The sequence below is a fragment of the Pseudopipra pipra genome, chromosome 1 (genome assembly GCF_036250125.1).
Source record: "Pseudopipra pipra isolate bDixPip1 chromosome 1, bDixPip1.hap1, whole genome shotgun sequence".
NCBI lineage: Eukaryota > Metazoa > Chordata > Aves > Passeriformes > Pipridae > Pseudopipra > Pseudopipra pipra.
In genome coordinates this window covers 73,315,081-73,333,375 of record NC_087549.1, presented here as the reverse complement: position 1 = coordinate 73,333,375, position 18,295 = coordinate 73,315,081, and the positions used below count along the sequence as shown (strand labels likewise).

Sequence of the window (18,295 nt, the reverse complement as noted above, 5' to 3'; positions counted from 1 at the left end):
TGGGGAAGTGCCATTCTTGAGCTAAAAGTTCCAGAGGTGGAAGGATATTCTTTCATACTGTTTGATGAGATTTTTAGGGGTAAATATCCTTCTTCACAAAATCTACACCGCAGTTGAGCTTCATCTATTGGTTTTATTATAATGTTTTTACCTAACTGGGAGACCTTTTTAGAGAAATTTTAGTACCCAGAAAGGTACATACGGTTGGTAGAGTAACTTCTTTACTATCTATTTGATAAGGTATAAAGACTGCTCCCCTGGAAGTTTCCCAGTAATTTTCAGCCCTGTTATCCTTCTCATGATTCTTCTCTGGTCCTTTTTCTGTCAAACTGGGGACACCAGTGCTAGCTTGCTGAACTGTGGACTCACTGATGTCATTAAAAAGATAGAAAACATCCAATAGATAGTTCTGTTGACCTATCAGCTGGCCTTCAGAAAAGTTACCCAGGCTTTCTTCACATCAGTATGTTTTTAACATTTCAAGAAACATCATTAAAAAGTAGATAGAGTACAAAGCAAAGCAAATGGAGAAAATAAATTCATAATAAAAATACAAATTCCACTGGTGTGTGATATTCTTAATTGCAGTGCAAAAGCAGATGGCCAGCTCTTCAGAAATACAGCATTTCTAACTCAGTTGATTTTCAGAGATTAATTTTTCAGACTGTCTCATGGCACCTGTATGTAGGAACCTCTGCAGAAACTGGAGTTCACTGTAAGAGGTACATCATCTCAGAACAAATCTCTTTCATTGCAATCTATCTTAGTCTACATAGAGCTGAACAGCTGTATTTTTTTTTATTTTTTTTTTATTATTTTTTTTTTGTTTAAGTGAAGCTTACTTTCTTAATTTAGCATCTGGAAAATGCTGGTTTACCTCACATTGCAGAGGTTTCCTGCATCTGATGCTTTTTGGGCATTCTCTTCAGCAGAGTTAATGGAAAAGTGGAATCTGCACCATCAATAACCCTTGTACTGTTATCCTCTCAGACTTGTATCTCAATTGTTAAGATGTGTATCTATATCACCATAGATTATTTCTAGTGCGATTCTGTATCATTGAATGTCTTAAGGCCTGGAAAGGAAGTGAGACTATACCAGATCTACATTTCTGGGTTTACCTAGTGCCCATTAAGCAGCATGAAGAACCTAGATATGTCTGATTAATAGGACTTTTTTTTTCTTTTTTTTTTTTTTTTCTGTCACCCAGACAGTATCAGATTAAAATCCTGACTTCTTTGGTTGTTTGAAACCCTTTGGTATGCGTGTATGTGCACACGCTAGTTTTATCAATCAATGCATTGTCTACTCAAACCCTTTTTGTTCCACTTGCAAACATTTCCTGGATGATTTCAGTGCTTTCTTCTTGATCATTGATTAAGGTAAAAGTATTATAACAGAAGAGTTTATAACAGACTCAGGATTTAATAAAATTAATTGTGTAGGGTAAGAACATCAATAAAATACTATATTTTCCACTCCATAGGGCTTATTTTTAATTAATTAAAAATGTGTTGCTTATTGATTTTGAGCAATGCCAGGGTGAATTTGTACAGATAACTTTCAGGAAACAACCAGTGAATGGGATGTTTCTGGCAGGTATTGTTGAATCAATACCAGGATAAGAACTGCTCCAAACTCCCACCAACAATTTAGAGGTTCATGGGAAATGCCTGCAGGTTGGGTCCTTATCAGCCCTAAGAAGAAACGAATGTGGTGTTTTCATAACAACTGAGACACTAAGTGATCTGAATTACTTGGTACAATAAGTCCATTCGAGCAAAATGTGCTTTATTAAAGGTGGTGCAGAAGTATTCAGGTAGAAACAAGGTAGGCAACCACCATAAAGGGACATGAAGAGGAAGTGGATTTTTCTCCCAACAGTCCCCAGTAACCTGGAAAAACTCTGGAGTAATAATAGATGTACAAGGTAGCGCAGCTTGTGTAGTGTTCCTGCAGAAGGAGATCTTGAGGCCACAGCATGAGGCAGAGGGTAATTCTAGCTGAATGTGTGACAGGAGGCATTCTCCCGAGACAGTCAGGGTTTTAACAAGGGGGTGGAGGGTAGAAAAAATTGTGAGGCTTTACAGAAGAACCATAAAACAGATCTGAGAGCTGGACAACTGAGCTGAACAACCTGAGAGCTTGGTTTGACAATTAGACAGAAGGTTATTTGAAGGCACTGAACCAATAAGAAGACTGAGGGGTGTCTTGATCATAGAGCATAGAGATGTTTATTCTCAATAAAAAATGTGATCACATTTTCTGGAAGCATCTTACCTGTTTTTAAACTAACTGATGCGGGCATTGCAGAAACACAGTGCGCCTGATGGTTTGTGAAGCCTAAGTAAAGTGTTGGTTAAATACATAGCCTGAGTTTCAGTCTGTACTCTGATAGTTTTACTCAATGTAATTAGTTGAAAATATGTTCTCATAGGTGGTTATACCTCTGATCACAGTGCATATAAATCCTGTCAGAGTCCAGAAAAAATTAACAGGTATTAAAAGGTTCTTTTTTCTATCTGAGAAACTTCAGCAGCTGGTTAGGTAAGTTCAGATTAGGGTCTCATATAAATATGTAACAGCAAGAATGTTCATGCTGGCATTTATAATTGACCAATTGCCTTTGGATCAAGACTGAATGACTTTTTGTAAGAGATGCCCCAAATGCTCTTTGTCATTTGGGTTGGGTTAAAGCTCTGTAGGAGGGAACACAAGAAAGTAGACCCTACATGCCATATGCTGAAGGCCAGTTTTAACAGAGCATCTTTGATATGAGAGGCTGAAACAGCTGAAACTCTTCAGCTTGAAAAACAGAATGCTCAGAGGGGATCTTATTGGTGTATATAAATACCTGATGAAAGGGAATGAAGAAAAGTGAGCCAGACTCTTCCTAGTAGTGATCACTGCCAGGAGTCTCCATCTGTGGAGATACTGAAAACCTGGCTGAACATCTTCCTAGGCAATTTGCTTCTGCTGATGATGCTTGAATAGGAAAATCAGGTCAGATGATCTCAAGAGGTCTCTTCCAGCCTAAACAACTCTGTGACTCTGTCATCAAAACTCTTTATCTGTTATACAGACATTACACTGGTTTTGGCTCTTGACAGGTATGAAGTGTTTTCCTGCACTAAGTATATTAACAATTTTGGTTGAAGAACCAGAACAACATTATTTAGACTAAGACACTGTCTATCCATAGGCTCGTCCTCAGCTTCTCAGGTGGCTCAGAACCATCTCAAGATGGTGTAAAGGATATGAGTTTTTTGCTGCTGTAATTAGAGATTCTTTTGAGGAATTAGGGTTTCTCACAGTCAACAGCCTGGAAACAGGACCTCTAGCAGGGATGAAGCACAGAAAGGATAGGGGAGGAAAGAACAGTTTTGAATAGGGCTTTGCCTACTGCCTTCAATATAGCAGAGACAAATGGTGAATGCATCGTGGCCACGGCCCTGGTGACCTCCTCCTCAGTGCTTGTCACTCTGCAAAGGTCACTTTAGAAGGTATCAGAGATAGGTGCAGAGTGCCCAGACACCCTGTATTCAGTGGTGGCCCAAATTTGTCCCTCACTTATCTTCCTAGTTAATGGCAGTGGCATCTCAGAGAAAGAACTGTGGTGGTTTTCTGAAGTATGGACTATGTCTTGTAATTAATGTCTTCAAGGGCAGCAAGGACCAAAGTCTGCAAACTGTTCTGGGGTGACTGCAGCTGGGGCTTCGTTCATATGGAGCCCTGATCAGACACTGTCCGTCAGGAAACTCTACCCATATCCTATGGCTGATCTGTTTTTCCAAGCTGGCTGTTTCACGAATACTCTACTCTGTACCCAGACCATTTGCCCTCCCATGCCAGAGGGGCAAGGAATGGAGGTATGGATCTGTGTCACCTATATTGCAGTTTACTTGAACTGTGGAGTAGAAGGACACAAGGAGTTTATGGATTTTTTTTTTTTTAATTGCCAAAGCTTATGGACTGAAATGTTTTGACTCTAAAACCTGAAGAGAGAACCAAGAATATGCAGAAAAGCATATCTTTCCATTCATGAAAGCAAGTTTTCACATAGTAAATAGGAAAGAAGTAATGAATCATATGAAATGGATGAATCATGTTATAAATAATTCAATGTAAACAAAAACATATTCATTTATAAGTATTTGAAAAGTATATAACTATTGAATAATACTTACAGTGGATACAGTGAGAAGATTCTAACCTTTGGGCTTGATAACACCAACAGGTGGCCAGCATGCAATGGGAGAAATTTTATCTAACTCAAGTTTGAGAAGTTAAGTTATCTGAGAAGATCATGAACCATTTCCTGACAAGAACTTGTATATGACCATGAATTTGATATAGGAGAAACACTGTCTCACAGAAAATATCTTTTGATATTTTTTTCACAAATATAAATCTAATGTGTTCTGCACGTGACATCTCTCCTGTTGTTCCACCACCTATTTAATTGGCTTTAGTCTATCTAATGTCAATGGGAGGTCTATGCCTTTCCCAGGTCTACTGCATTTTAAGTATTTTCTTTATATACCACCTATTTTTTTCTCTATATAACACCGAAATGCAGAATTGCCCGTTTGGAGATGTTGTTAGCAGAGTGGGTCTGTTTGCAGGCTCTGTGATGCCCTTGCTGTGTGGATTTTCACAAGCCATGTTGGCTGGGCAGCCAACAGGAGGACATCAAAGCAAAATCTCTAAAATATTTTCCAGACTGTCTGTCCCTGTGAATTTTACCCAACCTTCATCCCCTCCCATGCAGGCACTTGTCCATTTTTGTACTCTCTACAGACTGTTCTAACTTGGACTGCTGTTGGCTCTCACAACAAGCCAAAGCCTTTGCAGAAAAGTAGGGCCATTTACTTGGTACTTCTGAATTGGATAAGGCTTAGTAATGCAGTCTAGGAGAGAAGGGAAGGGGAACTTTCCCACAAATAGTCTCAGTCTCCTTTACAAATCCAGCCCTCTTCTAGATTTCCTACATTTACATAATTATTTTTCTAAATTTCTGTATTCTTAAGAATGACTGGATGTAGCAGCAGTGGGGCTCCTCAGCAGAAGAGAGACGTGGACATACTGGAACAAATCCAGTCTGTGAAGACAGTTAAGTTACTGCAATATCGCTCATAGGAGGAGAGGCTAAGAGAGAAGAAGACTTGAGCAGGTCATCTTATCAATGCATATGAATACCTGCAAAAATACACAGCCAGGTGTATCACAGTATCAGGTGATACTGAGTGACAGGACAAGAGGCTGTGGGCCTGAAACAGAATTTCTATTTAAGCATAAGAAAAAACTTTTTTACCATAAAGGTGATCAAACACTGAAACAGGTTACCCGCAGCAGTTGTGGAGTCTCCATCCTTGTAGATATTTAAAACTGGACTTGACACAGTCCCAGGCAACCTGGTCTGGTTAATCATCCTCTGAGCAGGAGTTTGTACTAGATGATCTCCCGAACTACCTTCTGGCCTTGACCATCCTGTGACTTTGGTTCTGTCACCTTGCTCCAAAACCAGGAGGAATTCCCAGGCCCAAGGTGCCTTTGTTCAGAGGTCGGGGAGGTAGACAGGGAGGGAGTGCTGCCACAGGGTCCTTAAAATGCTGCGTTGTAGCTGGCTGGGGGGCTGAAAAAGTATTTCTCTGAAACGAGTCTGAAGCAGCTGGCAGTAGCTCAAAATGGCACTGATGTCCAAGCTTACTTCCTGCCTAAGTTTCTTGGCTGCACAGATAAGTGACTTTGAGTCAGAAATGTCAGCAGGCATGTGAGGTACTGAGCTCCCTTTGGCTTCCTTGGAGCACTGCCTCTGACTAGTAATCCCTTTTTTTTCATATACTAGCTGTACCTTTGCCTAAGAGGCAGGTCTGTCTCTGCTGCTACCTCAAGGATTTTCTTCACTGAGAGTAAGGGTGGGTTTCTGAGTAGAGAGACAAAGTCTTGCTTCAGTGGCTAAGGGGAGCAAGAGGGGTTACACTTGACAATCTGAGACTCTGTCAATGTTTTGCCTGAAAGGCAAAACATTTGCCAGAAAGATTGGAGGGCTGAAAGAGTTTCCCTTCAGTACAGGGACCTTTTATATGGTGAGGGTCTTTGCTCAGAGCTGTGCTGAATGAAAGTACAAGTTCAACTCCAGCACAGCTGCAAGAGTGCTCAGGCTCCAAGTGGCAGAAATATCCCCTGCCATGGCATGGTTTGTGTTGCATGTCCGATCTGGCTTTCTCTGTTCATGTTGTGATGTCCCTGACTCTGACTGTGGTGTTTCTGCAGCACTCAGCAATGGCCGACAGCTCAGCTGCGACTGCAGCAGTGTCAGGGACAGCGGCACCGACCATGCTGCACGAGCTCCTGGAGATCACCGCTCAGAGCCTGGTGCGCGCCGAGGTGACTGAGCACTATGAGGTTATTCGGGAGCTGGGCAGGGGCAAGTATGGCCACGTGATGCTAGTGACCCACAGGCAGAGAGGTAAGGAAATGACTGCGCCCCGCGAACTACTGTGCTTTGTCTCCTCTCTGCTCATGAGGGCACGGGGTAGGCTCTGACTCCTTAGGGCCAGGCACCAGGCATGGTGGGGGGATCCCCAGGGAGACCAGCAGGACAAGGACCTCCCCAGCCAGAAACCATCCAATTACACCCAGCCAGGGAGCAGGCGATGCCTGGTGGCAGCCTAGAAGGTCAGGCAAGGTTATGGTGATGAGGCAGGTCCAAGATCAAGCTGGGAAGTCAATGCATAAGTCAGGATCAATAGAGTTCACAGCTAGGCACCAGCGTGGATGTGATATGGCTGGAAACCAGCAGTCCCACCACAGAGCTCAGGCAGGGAGTGAAGCCCCAAGACTCAGCTGAAGTGGTGCCCTAAGGCCCATGGACAGAGGGTGTGAATGAAGGTCCTGGTTTGGCCATCTGAGTGCCCACAGGGCCCTAACGTTGCTCTTCCCCAGTAGTCTCAGCTCAGACTTATGGGCCCACATACCCTGAATGTCCCTTGCTCTGCCCAGTGCTCCTGTGCATGCCCTGACTGGCTCAAAACTGACACCAGTGGTAATGCCTGCTCCCAAACCTGGTGTCCACAGGGTATACTCACACAGAGCTTTGGACCAGAGACATCCCTGAGGCTGTGAGTGCCCGGACACATGACTGCTCAGTGGCCTCTCTTGTCTTGGTGTGAGTGATTTTCAGAGGAGCCTAACCCACTCTTCTCATTCCCAGGGACTCTAATGGCTCTCAAGCTGCTACCCAAAGCCAGTACCAAGCTGCACACCTTCCTGTATGAGTATTGTGTGGCGCTCTCCCTCGCCACCCACCCTGCCATCATCAGCATGTTTGGAATTGCCATTGAGTCCAGCCAGTACTATGGCTTCCTCTATGAACCAGCACTGCACAAAGACCTCATCTCTATCATCAAGCCCCGTGTGAGTGTTGCCACAAGGCTGTGAGGACTGGGGCTGCATGTCTGGCTAGTGTGCAGACTGGCTGGGTCAGAGGGAGGGAGATAAAGGCAATAATGGGCTATGGGTCTCTCTGGGGTCTGCAGCAGTGAAGCAGCCTTGGGATTCCAAGATGAGAAAGGTAAAGGTCTTTCCCAATGAAGAGCATGATGGTGAGGGCCCAGCCAGCAGGGCTGCCAAGGTGCCTGACATTTGCCATACTGCCTGTGTCTCTCCCTGTGCAGGATGGGATCCCTGAACCGGCCGCAAAGCACTGTGCCAAGCAGCTCGTGAGTGCGCTGGAGTTCATCCACAGCCGGGGGCTGGTGTACCGTGACATCAAGCCTGAAAATGTGCTGCTTTTTGATCCCGACTGTCGGCTCATCAAACTGACTGACTTTGGCCTCACGCGGCCCAGGGGTACCAAGCTCAAGCTGGTGGCGGGGGTGATCCCTTACACCGCCCCCGAGCTGAGCAACACCACTGATGCCCAGGGGGTGCCCATTGACAGCAGCATGGATGCCTGGGCCCTCGGTGTGCTGCTTTTCTGCCTGCTGACCGGATACTTCCCCTGGGAACAGAGCCTGCCAGACGACCCTTTCTTTGAGGACTTCATGCTGTGGCAGGAGACAGGCCTAGAGAAGGACGTTCCCCACCACTGGAAGCGGCTGACAGCTGAGGCTGCCCTAATGCTGCGGAGCCTGCTAGCACTGGATCCTGCCAAGCGTGGCCCTGTCAGCAGGGTGCTGCGCTACATTGACTGCCCTTGGAGGCTGGAGGATGGGCACAGTGAGGAAACCGCTGTGAAGTCCAAGAGCCAGCTCCCCGTGTGGCAGGAGTGAAGGAGGGTCTCACCCTGCAAGGGACTTCGTGGTTTGGGGCACCTTGGTCACTTGGACGTGAGAGGCCATGGTGACCCAGAGCAACTTCTCTGCAGCATTGTTGCTGCTGCCACAGAGTCAAACTGCTTCCCCAGCTGATGGTCCTCACCCCATGACTCAGTGCTGCCCAGTGCCACCTCCTTGTGCTCCCTTAGGACTTGAAAACATCTCCTTTCTCTTGGAAAGTGTGAGGCATCCTCTCATTTCCTGGCCACAGGAACTCCAGGGAGTTTTCTAGGCTGCAGCACCTGCCTTGTCTCAAAATAGAGCAAAGTATGTACTTTTGTGTTCTGTATGTGGCTCTTTTTCTCTCATAAAAATGCCTGTTGGGACCCACTTGCTATCGGGGAGCAGGGAGCACGACAGAGAATGCAGCTATCTCAGGACAAACTGTTCAAGGCAGGGGCCATCCCTGAATGCTACCTGGGTCTCCACCAGGATCCTTGAAAGTTGGCTTCAGGCTGGTGGGGTGGAGGTGCTGTGGAGCCCCCAGCATGTGACTGTGGATGGTAGCTGGGAAATGGTTATGACATTCAGGTTATCTGACATGAGCCCTAGTACGTCTCCTGCCTTGTACTGCCTTCAGGTCCTAAGACAATGTCCTTCATGGTCTTTTAGATGCCTGGTTACCCCGCTAGAAGACTTTTCTTCTCCTGTTTCCTATCACTGCTTCAACCTTTCCCCAGACACACACCTCTCCTAATGTCTTCTTAGGTTCACATTTTAATTCTGGAAAGGGGCAGCAAGGAGAGAATTAGGGGTTAGTGCCCTTCTTACTTTTCTACTTCTCTCCAGTCCCCAGGATTATGTTGTTGGTAATCCCTTCCAGCACTTAATCTGGTCCTTTTACTGGAAACATCCCCGGTTAGGTTTCCAATATCAGGGGCTTCATAACTTCTAAAAATGCAGTGTTCCAGCACTACACTTTCTAGCATCCCAGATTTTCTTTCATCTCAGGCCTCTTCTTGCACACACTCCTTCTGTGTTTTGCCAACCTCCAGCTCTTTTTTTCCAGCTTCTTCTCATCCACTGGCATTTTATCATTACTTAACTTCCCAATTAGCATTCCATTTCCACTACCCGTCACCTGGTGAACACTTTTTGCTCATTCCTTTCTCAGCAACATCACCTCTGTACTAGTATTTTGTACTATTCCTGCTCCCTACATCACTTATGCCTTGTGCCTTCCTTCCCACTCCCCAACTTACCTTACCAACCAACAGAATGCTCACTGTGTTGAAGATACAAAGTCTGCTTCTTCTTGCTTCCATCTCTTAAAATCTTTCATTACCCTGAATCATAAAAAATGCTGCTCAACTCTGGCCTGCTGAGATTCGGCTTTAATTATTCTTTGATTACTGTAGTAATAGCAGAGGAATGTTAAGGTGCCAACACAGTTCCTGTATTTAAAGTGGAGGAGCCCTTAGACCAATGGATCTATAAGCCAGATAGCTGGCAACTATCCATTGAAAAATAAGGGAAAATCTGATACAGATGCTAGAGAATTATAGCAGTAATGTGGCTTTTTGGAATGCGACACTCAGCGTTCAATTTTATAATAAATTTGTGTTTGATAAACTAAATTCATAGGGTTGTGGTACGCAGTTTTTGTAAAACCTGACCTATTGATATAAAGAAAATTATGGTATGCTGTATTGATTCAGAAAATGCATTGTGCAAGGTACATAGAACATAGATTAAGTGGATTGAGAACTTTCAGTGGATAGAAGAAATAATTGTCAGTTTGGAATGCTCTTTGGGCATTTTGATTGTTTTCTGCAGGGATCAATTGTTGAATGAAAACCATTTAACATTTTCAACCATGATTTTAAGGAAAATAAAAGCCACTGCGGGTAAAACCCTTCAGATGACACAAAAAATGAATAGGGTGATAAACAGGAGGAGGAACAGGCCACTCAAAGAGATCTGGATAACTTGGTAAGTTGGGTATATTCAAACAAAATACCTTTTCTTACAGACAGGAGAAACACATTCAAGAGTTCTCCTCGTGTTGTGCTGTCGAAACGTCTAATGGGCTCCTTGCACAGCTGAAGAGGGGGAGACAGCCAGGGTGCTCGAATCTCCAGCAAAGGCAGCTAACTAGAGTCATGTTGGCCTAAATGTGAGCATGGGAAGCAGGAGTGAGTGATCAGTATTTGATATCTCATGGGGAGATCCCGGGGAAAGCTGGAAAATTGGAGACAGCTCAGAAGAGAACCCTGGTGGGGCTGTGGTATAAGGCTGTAAGAAAGTCTTAAAGAAGATAACAAGCTAGACTATCTAAAACAGGAAGACTGGATGGTGAATTGGTTATGGTATAGAATACTGAGAAGAAAATACCACCTAATAATGACCTATTTTAATCTGAGAAAGGTCCAAGAGCACCCATGAGGGTGAAGCCAAACACATTCGAGTAAGCCTCAGCACTGCAGCAGTGAGGGTTCTTGCCTAGTGAAGGAAACCATCATATGAAGAGAGGCTGAGAGAACTGGAGAGTGTTCAGCCTGGAGACGAGAAGGGTCAGGGTGGATCTTATACTTTTGTATACTTCCAGGCACTAGTATAAACTGGGAGAGGAGTGGCTGGAGAGCAGCCCTGCAGAAAGGGACCTGTGGGGGCTGGTCAGCAGCAGCTCAGTGTGAGTTGAGCCCAAACCCCATCCTGGGGTGCCTCATATACTCCATAACAAGCAGTCAAGAGAGGGGATTATCCTGCTGCATTCAGTATTGGTGCAGCCTCACCTGGAGTGCTGGGTGCAGTATTAGGCCCTACAATTAAAGAAGGATTTGAAGGTCCTTCAATTTGCCCAGAAGAGGGTAATGAAATTGGTAACAGGGCTGGAAGGAATGTCCTGTGAGGAGCAGCTGAGGACTTTGGTTTCTCTAGTTTGGAAAAAAGGAGGCTGAAATGTGACTTTGTTGTTTCCTATAGCTTCCTATAACTCAGCCAGAGTCTTTGCAGTTGTACTGGATGACAGGATAAGAGGCAATGTGCACATACTGAAACGCAGATAATTCCATTTAAACATAAGAAAAATGGCTTTATGGTGATGGTGGCCAAACTTTGTAACACTGGTTGTGTATGTCGGTCTTTAGAGATGTTCAAAAGATGATTGGACAAGGCTATGGTAAACTTCCGCTAGATGTCTCTGTTTTGAGCAGGAGATTAGTGTAGGCAGTCTCCAGAGGTCCTGTCTGGTGTAAGCCACACTTGGATTCTGCAACATTTTTCATCTTGAGGATGCTCTATGTTGTAGCTGGAGATGTTTAGGGCTCCCAAATGTCTCTGTTTTGGAAGTTCTCAGCATGGTCAGCAGAACTGGGCACAGGATGAGAAACTGGCTTGATAAGGAAGGATTAGTAAGACTTCAGGGTTTAATCCAAATTAAAGTGAACACGAGCTGATGGAACACTGACATCTTTGGAAAACAGATCAAATTGCCGAATGCCACTAGGACCAAGGCTGGTTTTTTGCAGGACCCAATTATGGCAATGAGGATCAGGGATTCAATGCTGCCTGACAAAGTCAGTGTGGCAGAGGTTAATGGCAGTGAGGAGTGGCAATGACCAGGATTGTTTCTCTATCTCCTTTGTCACAGCGCCTTCAGACTTTGTGTGATGCGTAGTGAAGTGATGAAATCAGCACTGTGACTGCATCATGCATGTGATGGTGGTGCAGGAAGGGCTACAATGAAGCAAGCACAGATTTGAGCACAGTGGCGAAAAGCCCTGCCCTGAGCCAAGTCCCTAGCCTGGGCTCCTTTTCTCAGTAGCTTGATCATAATTACAGCTGGATTTCTTAAATCAATGAAAAAACAGACCTGGCAAAGACTATTCCCAGGGGGTATGAAAAAGGATCTGCTTGTCCCCATCACTCCCAGAGCAGCTGTTGGGAGAGGATGAATGGAACAGAGCTGTGTGCAAACATGCTGGCCCTCTGCACGCGCAGCCGCTGGCTGTGGGAGGGCTGGCCAGGAGCCCAACACCATAAAGGGCAACACTTCAGCTAATGTAGGCACAAGGTATGGGGTGGATCTGGTGTCATGCCCAAAGAGGCATCAGGTGGCTCCAAAGAGGAGGGGAAGATGCAGTACTTCACTCCTCTCTGGGATGGAATGAAGAGATAAATTGGGTAATTACAGAGCTCACTCCACGATGTGAGTTCTGGCTGCAGTGACTCCAAGAAGTGTGAATCCAGGCCCTAGTGCCTTGGTGCCTGCAGCACACTGCACATGCAGCCTGAGAGTGCGGATCCCGTAGCTTGGGATGGGATGTGTGGTCTGTCTTTCCAGATCCCCTTGTGCACCTCACTTCAGATTCTGCTCTGTCTTCTGCATTGTGCAGTCCACATGGCTTCTCAATAGTTGCACTCAGCAGTGTCCTGAGGACTGTGGTGCAGATCAGAGACTGCATGGTGTAGGGAAGCACTTTGGTATTGAAGGGGCAGGGCAATGGATTGAGCCTGGGTCTGTTAACTGGACAGATACCTTAATTGTCCCTCTTCTCCCAGACAGGAAGTGTTGGTAGGAAGAAGGGAAAGTGGAAGCTGTTTTCTGGACAGTGATGTGAAAATTCAGACAGATGCCACAAGTTGTGGTAATGGTTAAACAGTGCCCCAGCTGAGTCATCTCAGAATTAAAATATTGATTGTTAAAGATAACCTGTAGGCAAATTATTTGGGCTAACCACAGGTCAGCAGTGTCCTCTACATATAGACTGTGTTGTGATGCTGGCCGGACTCAGAACATAAAACTGAGGATAAGACAAAGTTGGATAATGGGGTTGATGTCATCTCCTCTTTCTACAGGAAGTGGAAAGTCATTCTATTGGACACTGACCCAGTGACCAAAGGCAGGGCAGAGGCCCAGCCTTCAGGACTTCACCAGTAAGGCTTCCAGTGTAATTTCTAGAAGCTTGCAGTATATAACCTTCCTTCTGCCTTGTCAGCTCCATGTTGTTTCCATCCCTTCCCACTTAAGACCACTTAAGTATCATTACTAGGACTGTGACTGCAGTTTTTGAGGAAGAGTAGTATTCCACAGCATTCCCTGGTAGCCTTGTCTCCTGAACAAGACCAGATGCTGATCACCCTGTCCACTCTGCACTCAGATGTCAGGTCTCAAGACTGCAAAAGAGTTGAGCACCAGTTACCAAAAATGAATGGGGGAAAGCATCTCAGGCCAGACAGTATGATAGGGCAGATGCAGGACTGCATGATGCCTGTGCCTGCCTCTTCCCACACTGCTTGTTCTTGAGTTTTGACTTTCACTTCAAAGACAAAGCAGGCCAAAGCTTTGATAAAAAACCATAAAATATGACCCTGTTCTGAGCAACTCACCTTCCATCCTGAGCACAGGGATGGAAAGAGAAAATAGCTGGGGAATAAAGATGGTGGGAATTTGTTACCTTTCATTCTTACTCATGTAGGGGCACATAGCCAACAACTGCAACTCAGCTGATGTCTTCTAGAGCTGCCTGTAGCCAAGAAACCCTGAGAAGTCATAAAATGCCGTTGTCATTCCAAAGAGATGCAGCATTGAAAGCAACTGGATCAGAAGATACCTGGTCCCTGACTGGGAAGCATGAAATGGCTCATGGAGTTTCAGGTGTTAGGCTTTTTTTACCTCTATCCTGCGTCCCTAGGTGAAGATGTATAAACCAGAGAGAAATACCTTGGACAGAGAGATGAAATGAACTGCCTTGGCATTTTCCACATCTTGTATCTTGGGTTCCGCAGTACTTTGCTACCCATACTATAATTTTAGTTCCCCTTATACTGTGCTGGGCTATCTGTGTCGGTGCTGACCACAAGAAGAGAATTGACCACTGCTAAATTCCCTAATGTCTAGTATCAGTCCGTATCCTAAACTTCTCTGCTTAGGATCCACTGAGGTCTGACAGCCAGCCACACCAGCCAGTAGTCTGGTCTTGCCCATATATAGGTCTGTTGCTGTGGGTACACTTGTTTTTTTTCCCCTGGGCTGACAGGCAGCTGGGCATGCTCATGCCCTGGGCCTTGGCTCAGCTTTGTGCAAGAGAGGGAGGAAGGGGGATTTGGCCTGACCCAGGGTGGTGACAGAAGGTGGTCATGGTTGTCACACAGACTAATTGCACTTCTAACCTCTTTGCTGTTTACAAGCTACCCCCCCACCAAGGACTCGTGTCTCTGTCTGGCTCCTGTCTCAGGGTGGAATCACAAAAGGCTCCAGCTCCCGCTCTTGACCTTCTGTGTGCTAACTCTGAGTGCAGCTTCCACCTGAGCTTTGCTGACATATTTCTTAGGGGGTAGTGAGAGAGATGATCTATAACTATACAGATTTATTTAAGTGAGGCGCTTAGGAGGCAATTTATCTTAGAGTGATAAAACAGTAAATTTTTTAGTTTGTATCTGACACCTAGTTATATAGAGCTGGTTTCAGGCAAAGCAGTTATATTACCATGATTAGATGCTGTGCAGATGGTCTGCAAAATGCCATTTGAACAGTCCCCTGTCCTTGTGCTGCCCTGTGCCTTGCTCAGCTGGTTACCTTCACTTCCATTGGTGGAGTAGGAGATGAAAACAGAGCAAGGACAGAAATGTGTGGACACTGGTTGACATCTGCTGAATCTGCTCTCTCCAAAGCCAGGTAGGGAAAAAGTGACAGCTTTCACATTCCCTGTTCTGCCATTAACAGTTGGTGCAGCTGACACTTTTCCTTGAGATATTATTTCATCTTCCTCTTCAGGACAGTAAATCTTGAAGAGATAGACAAATGTAGAGCTAACTCATAATTGTCTTCCCCAGGGGCATCCTGGGCAGGCTTAACTCCTGACAATTCCTTTAGCAGAGCCTCTCTCTGCTTTACCCTGCACCCCTCTCTGCAGCTGCTGCATAACTTCTGGCTGCTCAGCCCTCTTGGAATCAACCAAAACACATTTAATTGCTCATACCTTTGTGATGGGATAAGCCCTTTGTCACCTACAGGTCAGTTCCCTGAGGTGTGGATGTGCTTACCAGTCAAAACCCCTGAAACTAAGCAAGATGAGCAGATGGTAGACTTCCATACCTTTGAACTGGTCAATACAGATTGAGTACAGGAGTTTCGTAATACACCAGATTTATGTGATGATCTGACTACAGACAGACACAAGACTGTTGTAGTCCAGGACTCAGCATTGTTGCATACAGCCATACACATATCACCAAGGCATGACAGTAGTAGTTGTGCTATGCTCAAAGGTACAGATTGCCCCAGGTGAGTGGTGAGAGCTGTTGCATATATATGAGGCTTTGGTAACATTACAGTGTTCATGATGCTATGGACTAACATCCCTTATGTGGAAGAAAGGAACCTACCAGAGACTTCTTTCCTCCTTAGGCTCTGAGGAACCTTCAAGGATTTTCCTTCTGTGGTACTTTTTCTCTTCTCTCTCTTTCTTGCTCTTTGCTCAATCTTTCTCAGTCCTTTAGCCCTGTTTTTGCATGACTTGTCTATTCACTATCTCACCTTGATGAGGTCATCCTGCTGTAAAAGAAGTATCCCTTGATAAAAAACTCTGTAAGACTTCACGCTCTCAAGAAACAATACAGGGTGCTCAGTGCTCCTTTCTTCCATCTGGCAAAGGTGCTATTCATTTGGATCAGTTAATTTCCTTACACCACTGATCTGAGAGGCTGTAGCAAGAAGCAGCATGCACTTGTGTCATCAGATTCCCCTCTCTCATACTCATACTGTTCCTAGTTCTTCAGAGAAGACTGCAGTGCCTTTATCCCAACAAGACTGTTTATCACTCAGATGGAAATGTAAGAACACTTTCACAAAGAGCAGCTGCTGTTTGGGTACTGCTGGTAGCAGGGTAGAAGGGGACTTCAACAGGCAGGTTGGGCAGCTTCTATTCCCAGTGCTGGAGTAGGTTAGGGCAGAGGGAAGGTGGACCTCCTGGTGATTCTCTGCATGTCTTTGAAGGTGGCCATTGTCAGTCTCTGAGTTTACTGTTGCTGGGCTGCCCCAGGAACTGCTGAACTGATTGGTCTCTTCTGTACTGCTTCCTAATGGAAATATGGGGATGAAGTGGGAGCCATGATAGGCAGTGATTCTGCTCTACCCCTGAGCAGCCTGCCACCCTCCCACTGATTCCTGGCTGCACAGAGGCATGTCAGGAATTGGATAGGGCTGGCAGAGACCTGGCTGTAATAGGATGCCCCTGTCCTTTCCTTTCTTTCCATGACAGAAGAGAGATGAGTTTATGGCATGTGGTATTGGGGGCTGCCAAGTGGCACTGGCCAAAGGAATGATGGGACCTCAAGAAGGGAACTTGCTACCCACCACCAAAAATCAGTTTGGTTCAATAAATGGAAACCTCACTGATGAGAAGTTTGGACACAAAACAAAGTCCTGAGTTGTAACTCAGCTCATCCAGCAGGCTGGGCCTGGGAACAGTACTCAGTAATCCCGACTTCAGGTCTCCTTAACCAGTTCTGCCAGAGTGCGAAGAATTGCAAGTCCTGACTCTGACTTCTCATTTTCCTTTCCACTCCTTCCCTTCTTACCTCATGTTAGGGAAAGCAGGGTCAATAATGCCTGTATGGGCCCAGGTCCTGTTTCCTGTGTTCCCAGTTTTTGACATGGCTACTCCTTCTGCCAAGCTCTGATACAGATTTTGTTGTTCTTCAGTGGCTCATGGGACTTTTTTCATCTTGCTAGCAGAGGATGGCTGGGTAGCACCCACATGTTAGAATTATCCAGGGGAGAGTAGCAGGTCAGGACCAATGCTCAGGTTGGATTAAATTGGATTTCACATCTCTGCTTCTAAACATTCAGCTTGTTCTTAAGGTTGGAGGAAAATGGCATGGGAAATCTGCTATTTTCCCATTAGCAATCCTAATTGGATGATGGTAAAGGAAAAGAAAGAGAAATGAAAAACTCTTTGCTAGAGGTGAGGAACCTTTCCTTACCAAGAGCAAAACCAGATCATTTCCAATGCAGGGTCACTTAGGATGGATAGTGTTAAGCTCTTTTTTCCTGACTCCTTCCTTTATTCTGGGGTCTCATGAGATGCTGGAAGAATTTCCATGCTATTCACAAGGCTGTTGCTTTGCAAATCTCCCTCATTAGCCTTAGATTCATTGTCTTTATAATTCTAACATGTATTTATTTACTTCAGAAATAAATCTGCTCACCATTTCATTGGCAGATCATTTTATTGTAATTAAGAACCAAAGACTACTATGTATCAGCCTGCAGACAAGGAAAGAGCTTACGTAGACACACTACTTAGATTAAAGGACTAAAACTCACCTCTCTGTATAGCTTGTCAGGCAAGCACTATCACACCAGTCATATCTAGGCAGTCACTAAAGCAGATAATTTCTTCCTTGGGTCCTGGGGCTGAAAAGAAGCATTTGAGAATGGAAAATCAGCCAATGCATGTCTTCAGGCAGACTTCTCAGCCTCAGAGATGAGTCATTTATTGATTATCTTCACACACACACTTATTCTTACCTTATAGTATGTATGATTAGGAAATAGCTGAGAACAGTTCCTGAGAAAGGGCTTTATAACCTTCTTGAACCATCTCACCTTTCCAGGCCCATAGCTTCACTTCGGGATTTAGTTATGTCAGTTCCAGAGAGGATATGTATATGTTTTCTGTAGGTGAGTAAATCAAACACTAGATAAATTTAACATGCTTAGATTAGGGGCTGGTAAACTCTGGTAAGTATATAAACTGGGATACGTGTAAATGATTTCACAAGTTTCACAGAGTATTCTGAGTTATTTCCAGCACACCCTCTCTGTATTTCTCCTCCATGATGGAGCACAGCCTGTGTGTGCACTGTTACTAGTCACTCAGGTCCTGACTTTCACAGAAATCTTGGCACATCAGAGCAGAAGCCAACAGGACCAGGTCTCTGTTGTGGACAATCAGGACATCAGAGACACTGAACTACCTTCTCTGTATGCTCAACAATACCTCTGATATCTCATTTGTGGCACTACT

At 45.0% G+C, this 18,295-nt stretch overlaps 1 protein-coding gene across 1 annotated transcript; it reads left to right on the top strand.

Moving 5' to 3' along the window:
- The first annotated feature begins 6,093 nt into the window (after positions 1-6,093).
- On the top strand, positions 6,094-8,595 carry LOC135417247 (serine/threonine-protein kinase SBK2-like). Its single transcript, XM_064661091.1, has 3 exons — positions 6,094-6,472; positions 7,217-7,419; positions 7,680-8,595. The coding sequence occupies exons 1-3, from the start codon at positions 6,211-6,213 to the stop codon at positions 8,274-8,276; spliced, it is 1,062 nt and encodes a 353-aa protein (XP_064517161.1). The 5' UTR covers positions 6,094-6,210; the 3' UTR covers positions 8,277-8,595.
- Positions 8,596-18,295: the final 9,700 nt, after the last annotated feature.

What these genes read in the sequence shown, in the direction of transcription:
- LOC135417247 (XM_064661091.1), top strand. Translation starts at nt 6,211, where the DNA reads ATGTCCGATCTGGCTTTCTCTGTTCATGTTGTGATGTCCCTGACTCTG. An exon ending in AGTGACCCACAGGCAGAGAG is followed by an intron (nt 6,473 to 7,216) that starts GTAAGGAAATGA and finishes TCTCATTCCCAG; the next exon opens with GGACTCTAATGGCTCTCAAG. An exon ending in TCTCTATCATCAAGCCCCGT is followed by an intron (nt 7,420 to 7,679) that starts GTGAGTGTTGCC and finishes CTCCCTGTGCAG; the next exon opens with GATGGGATCCCTGAACCGGC.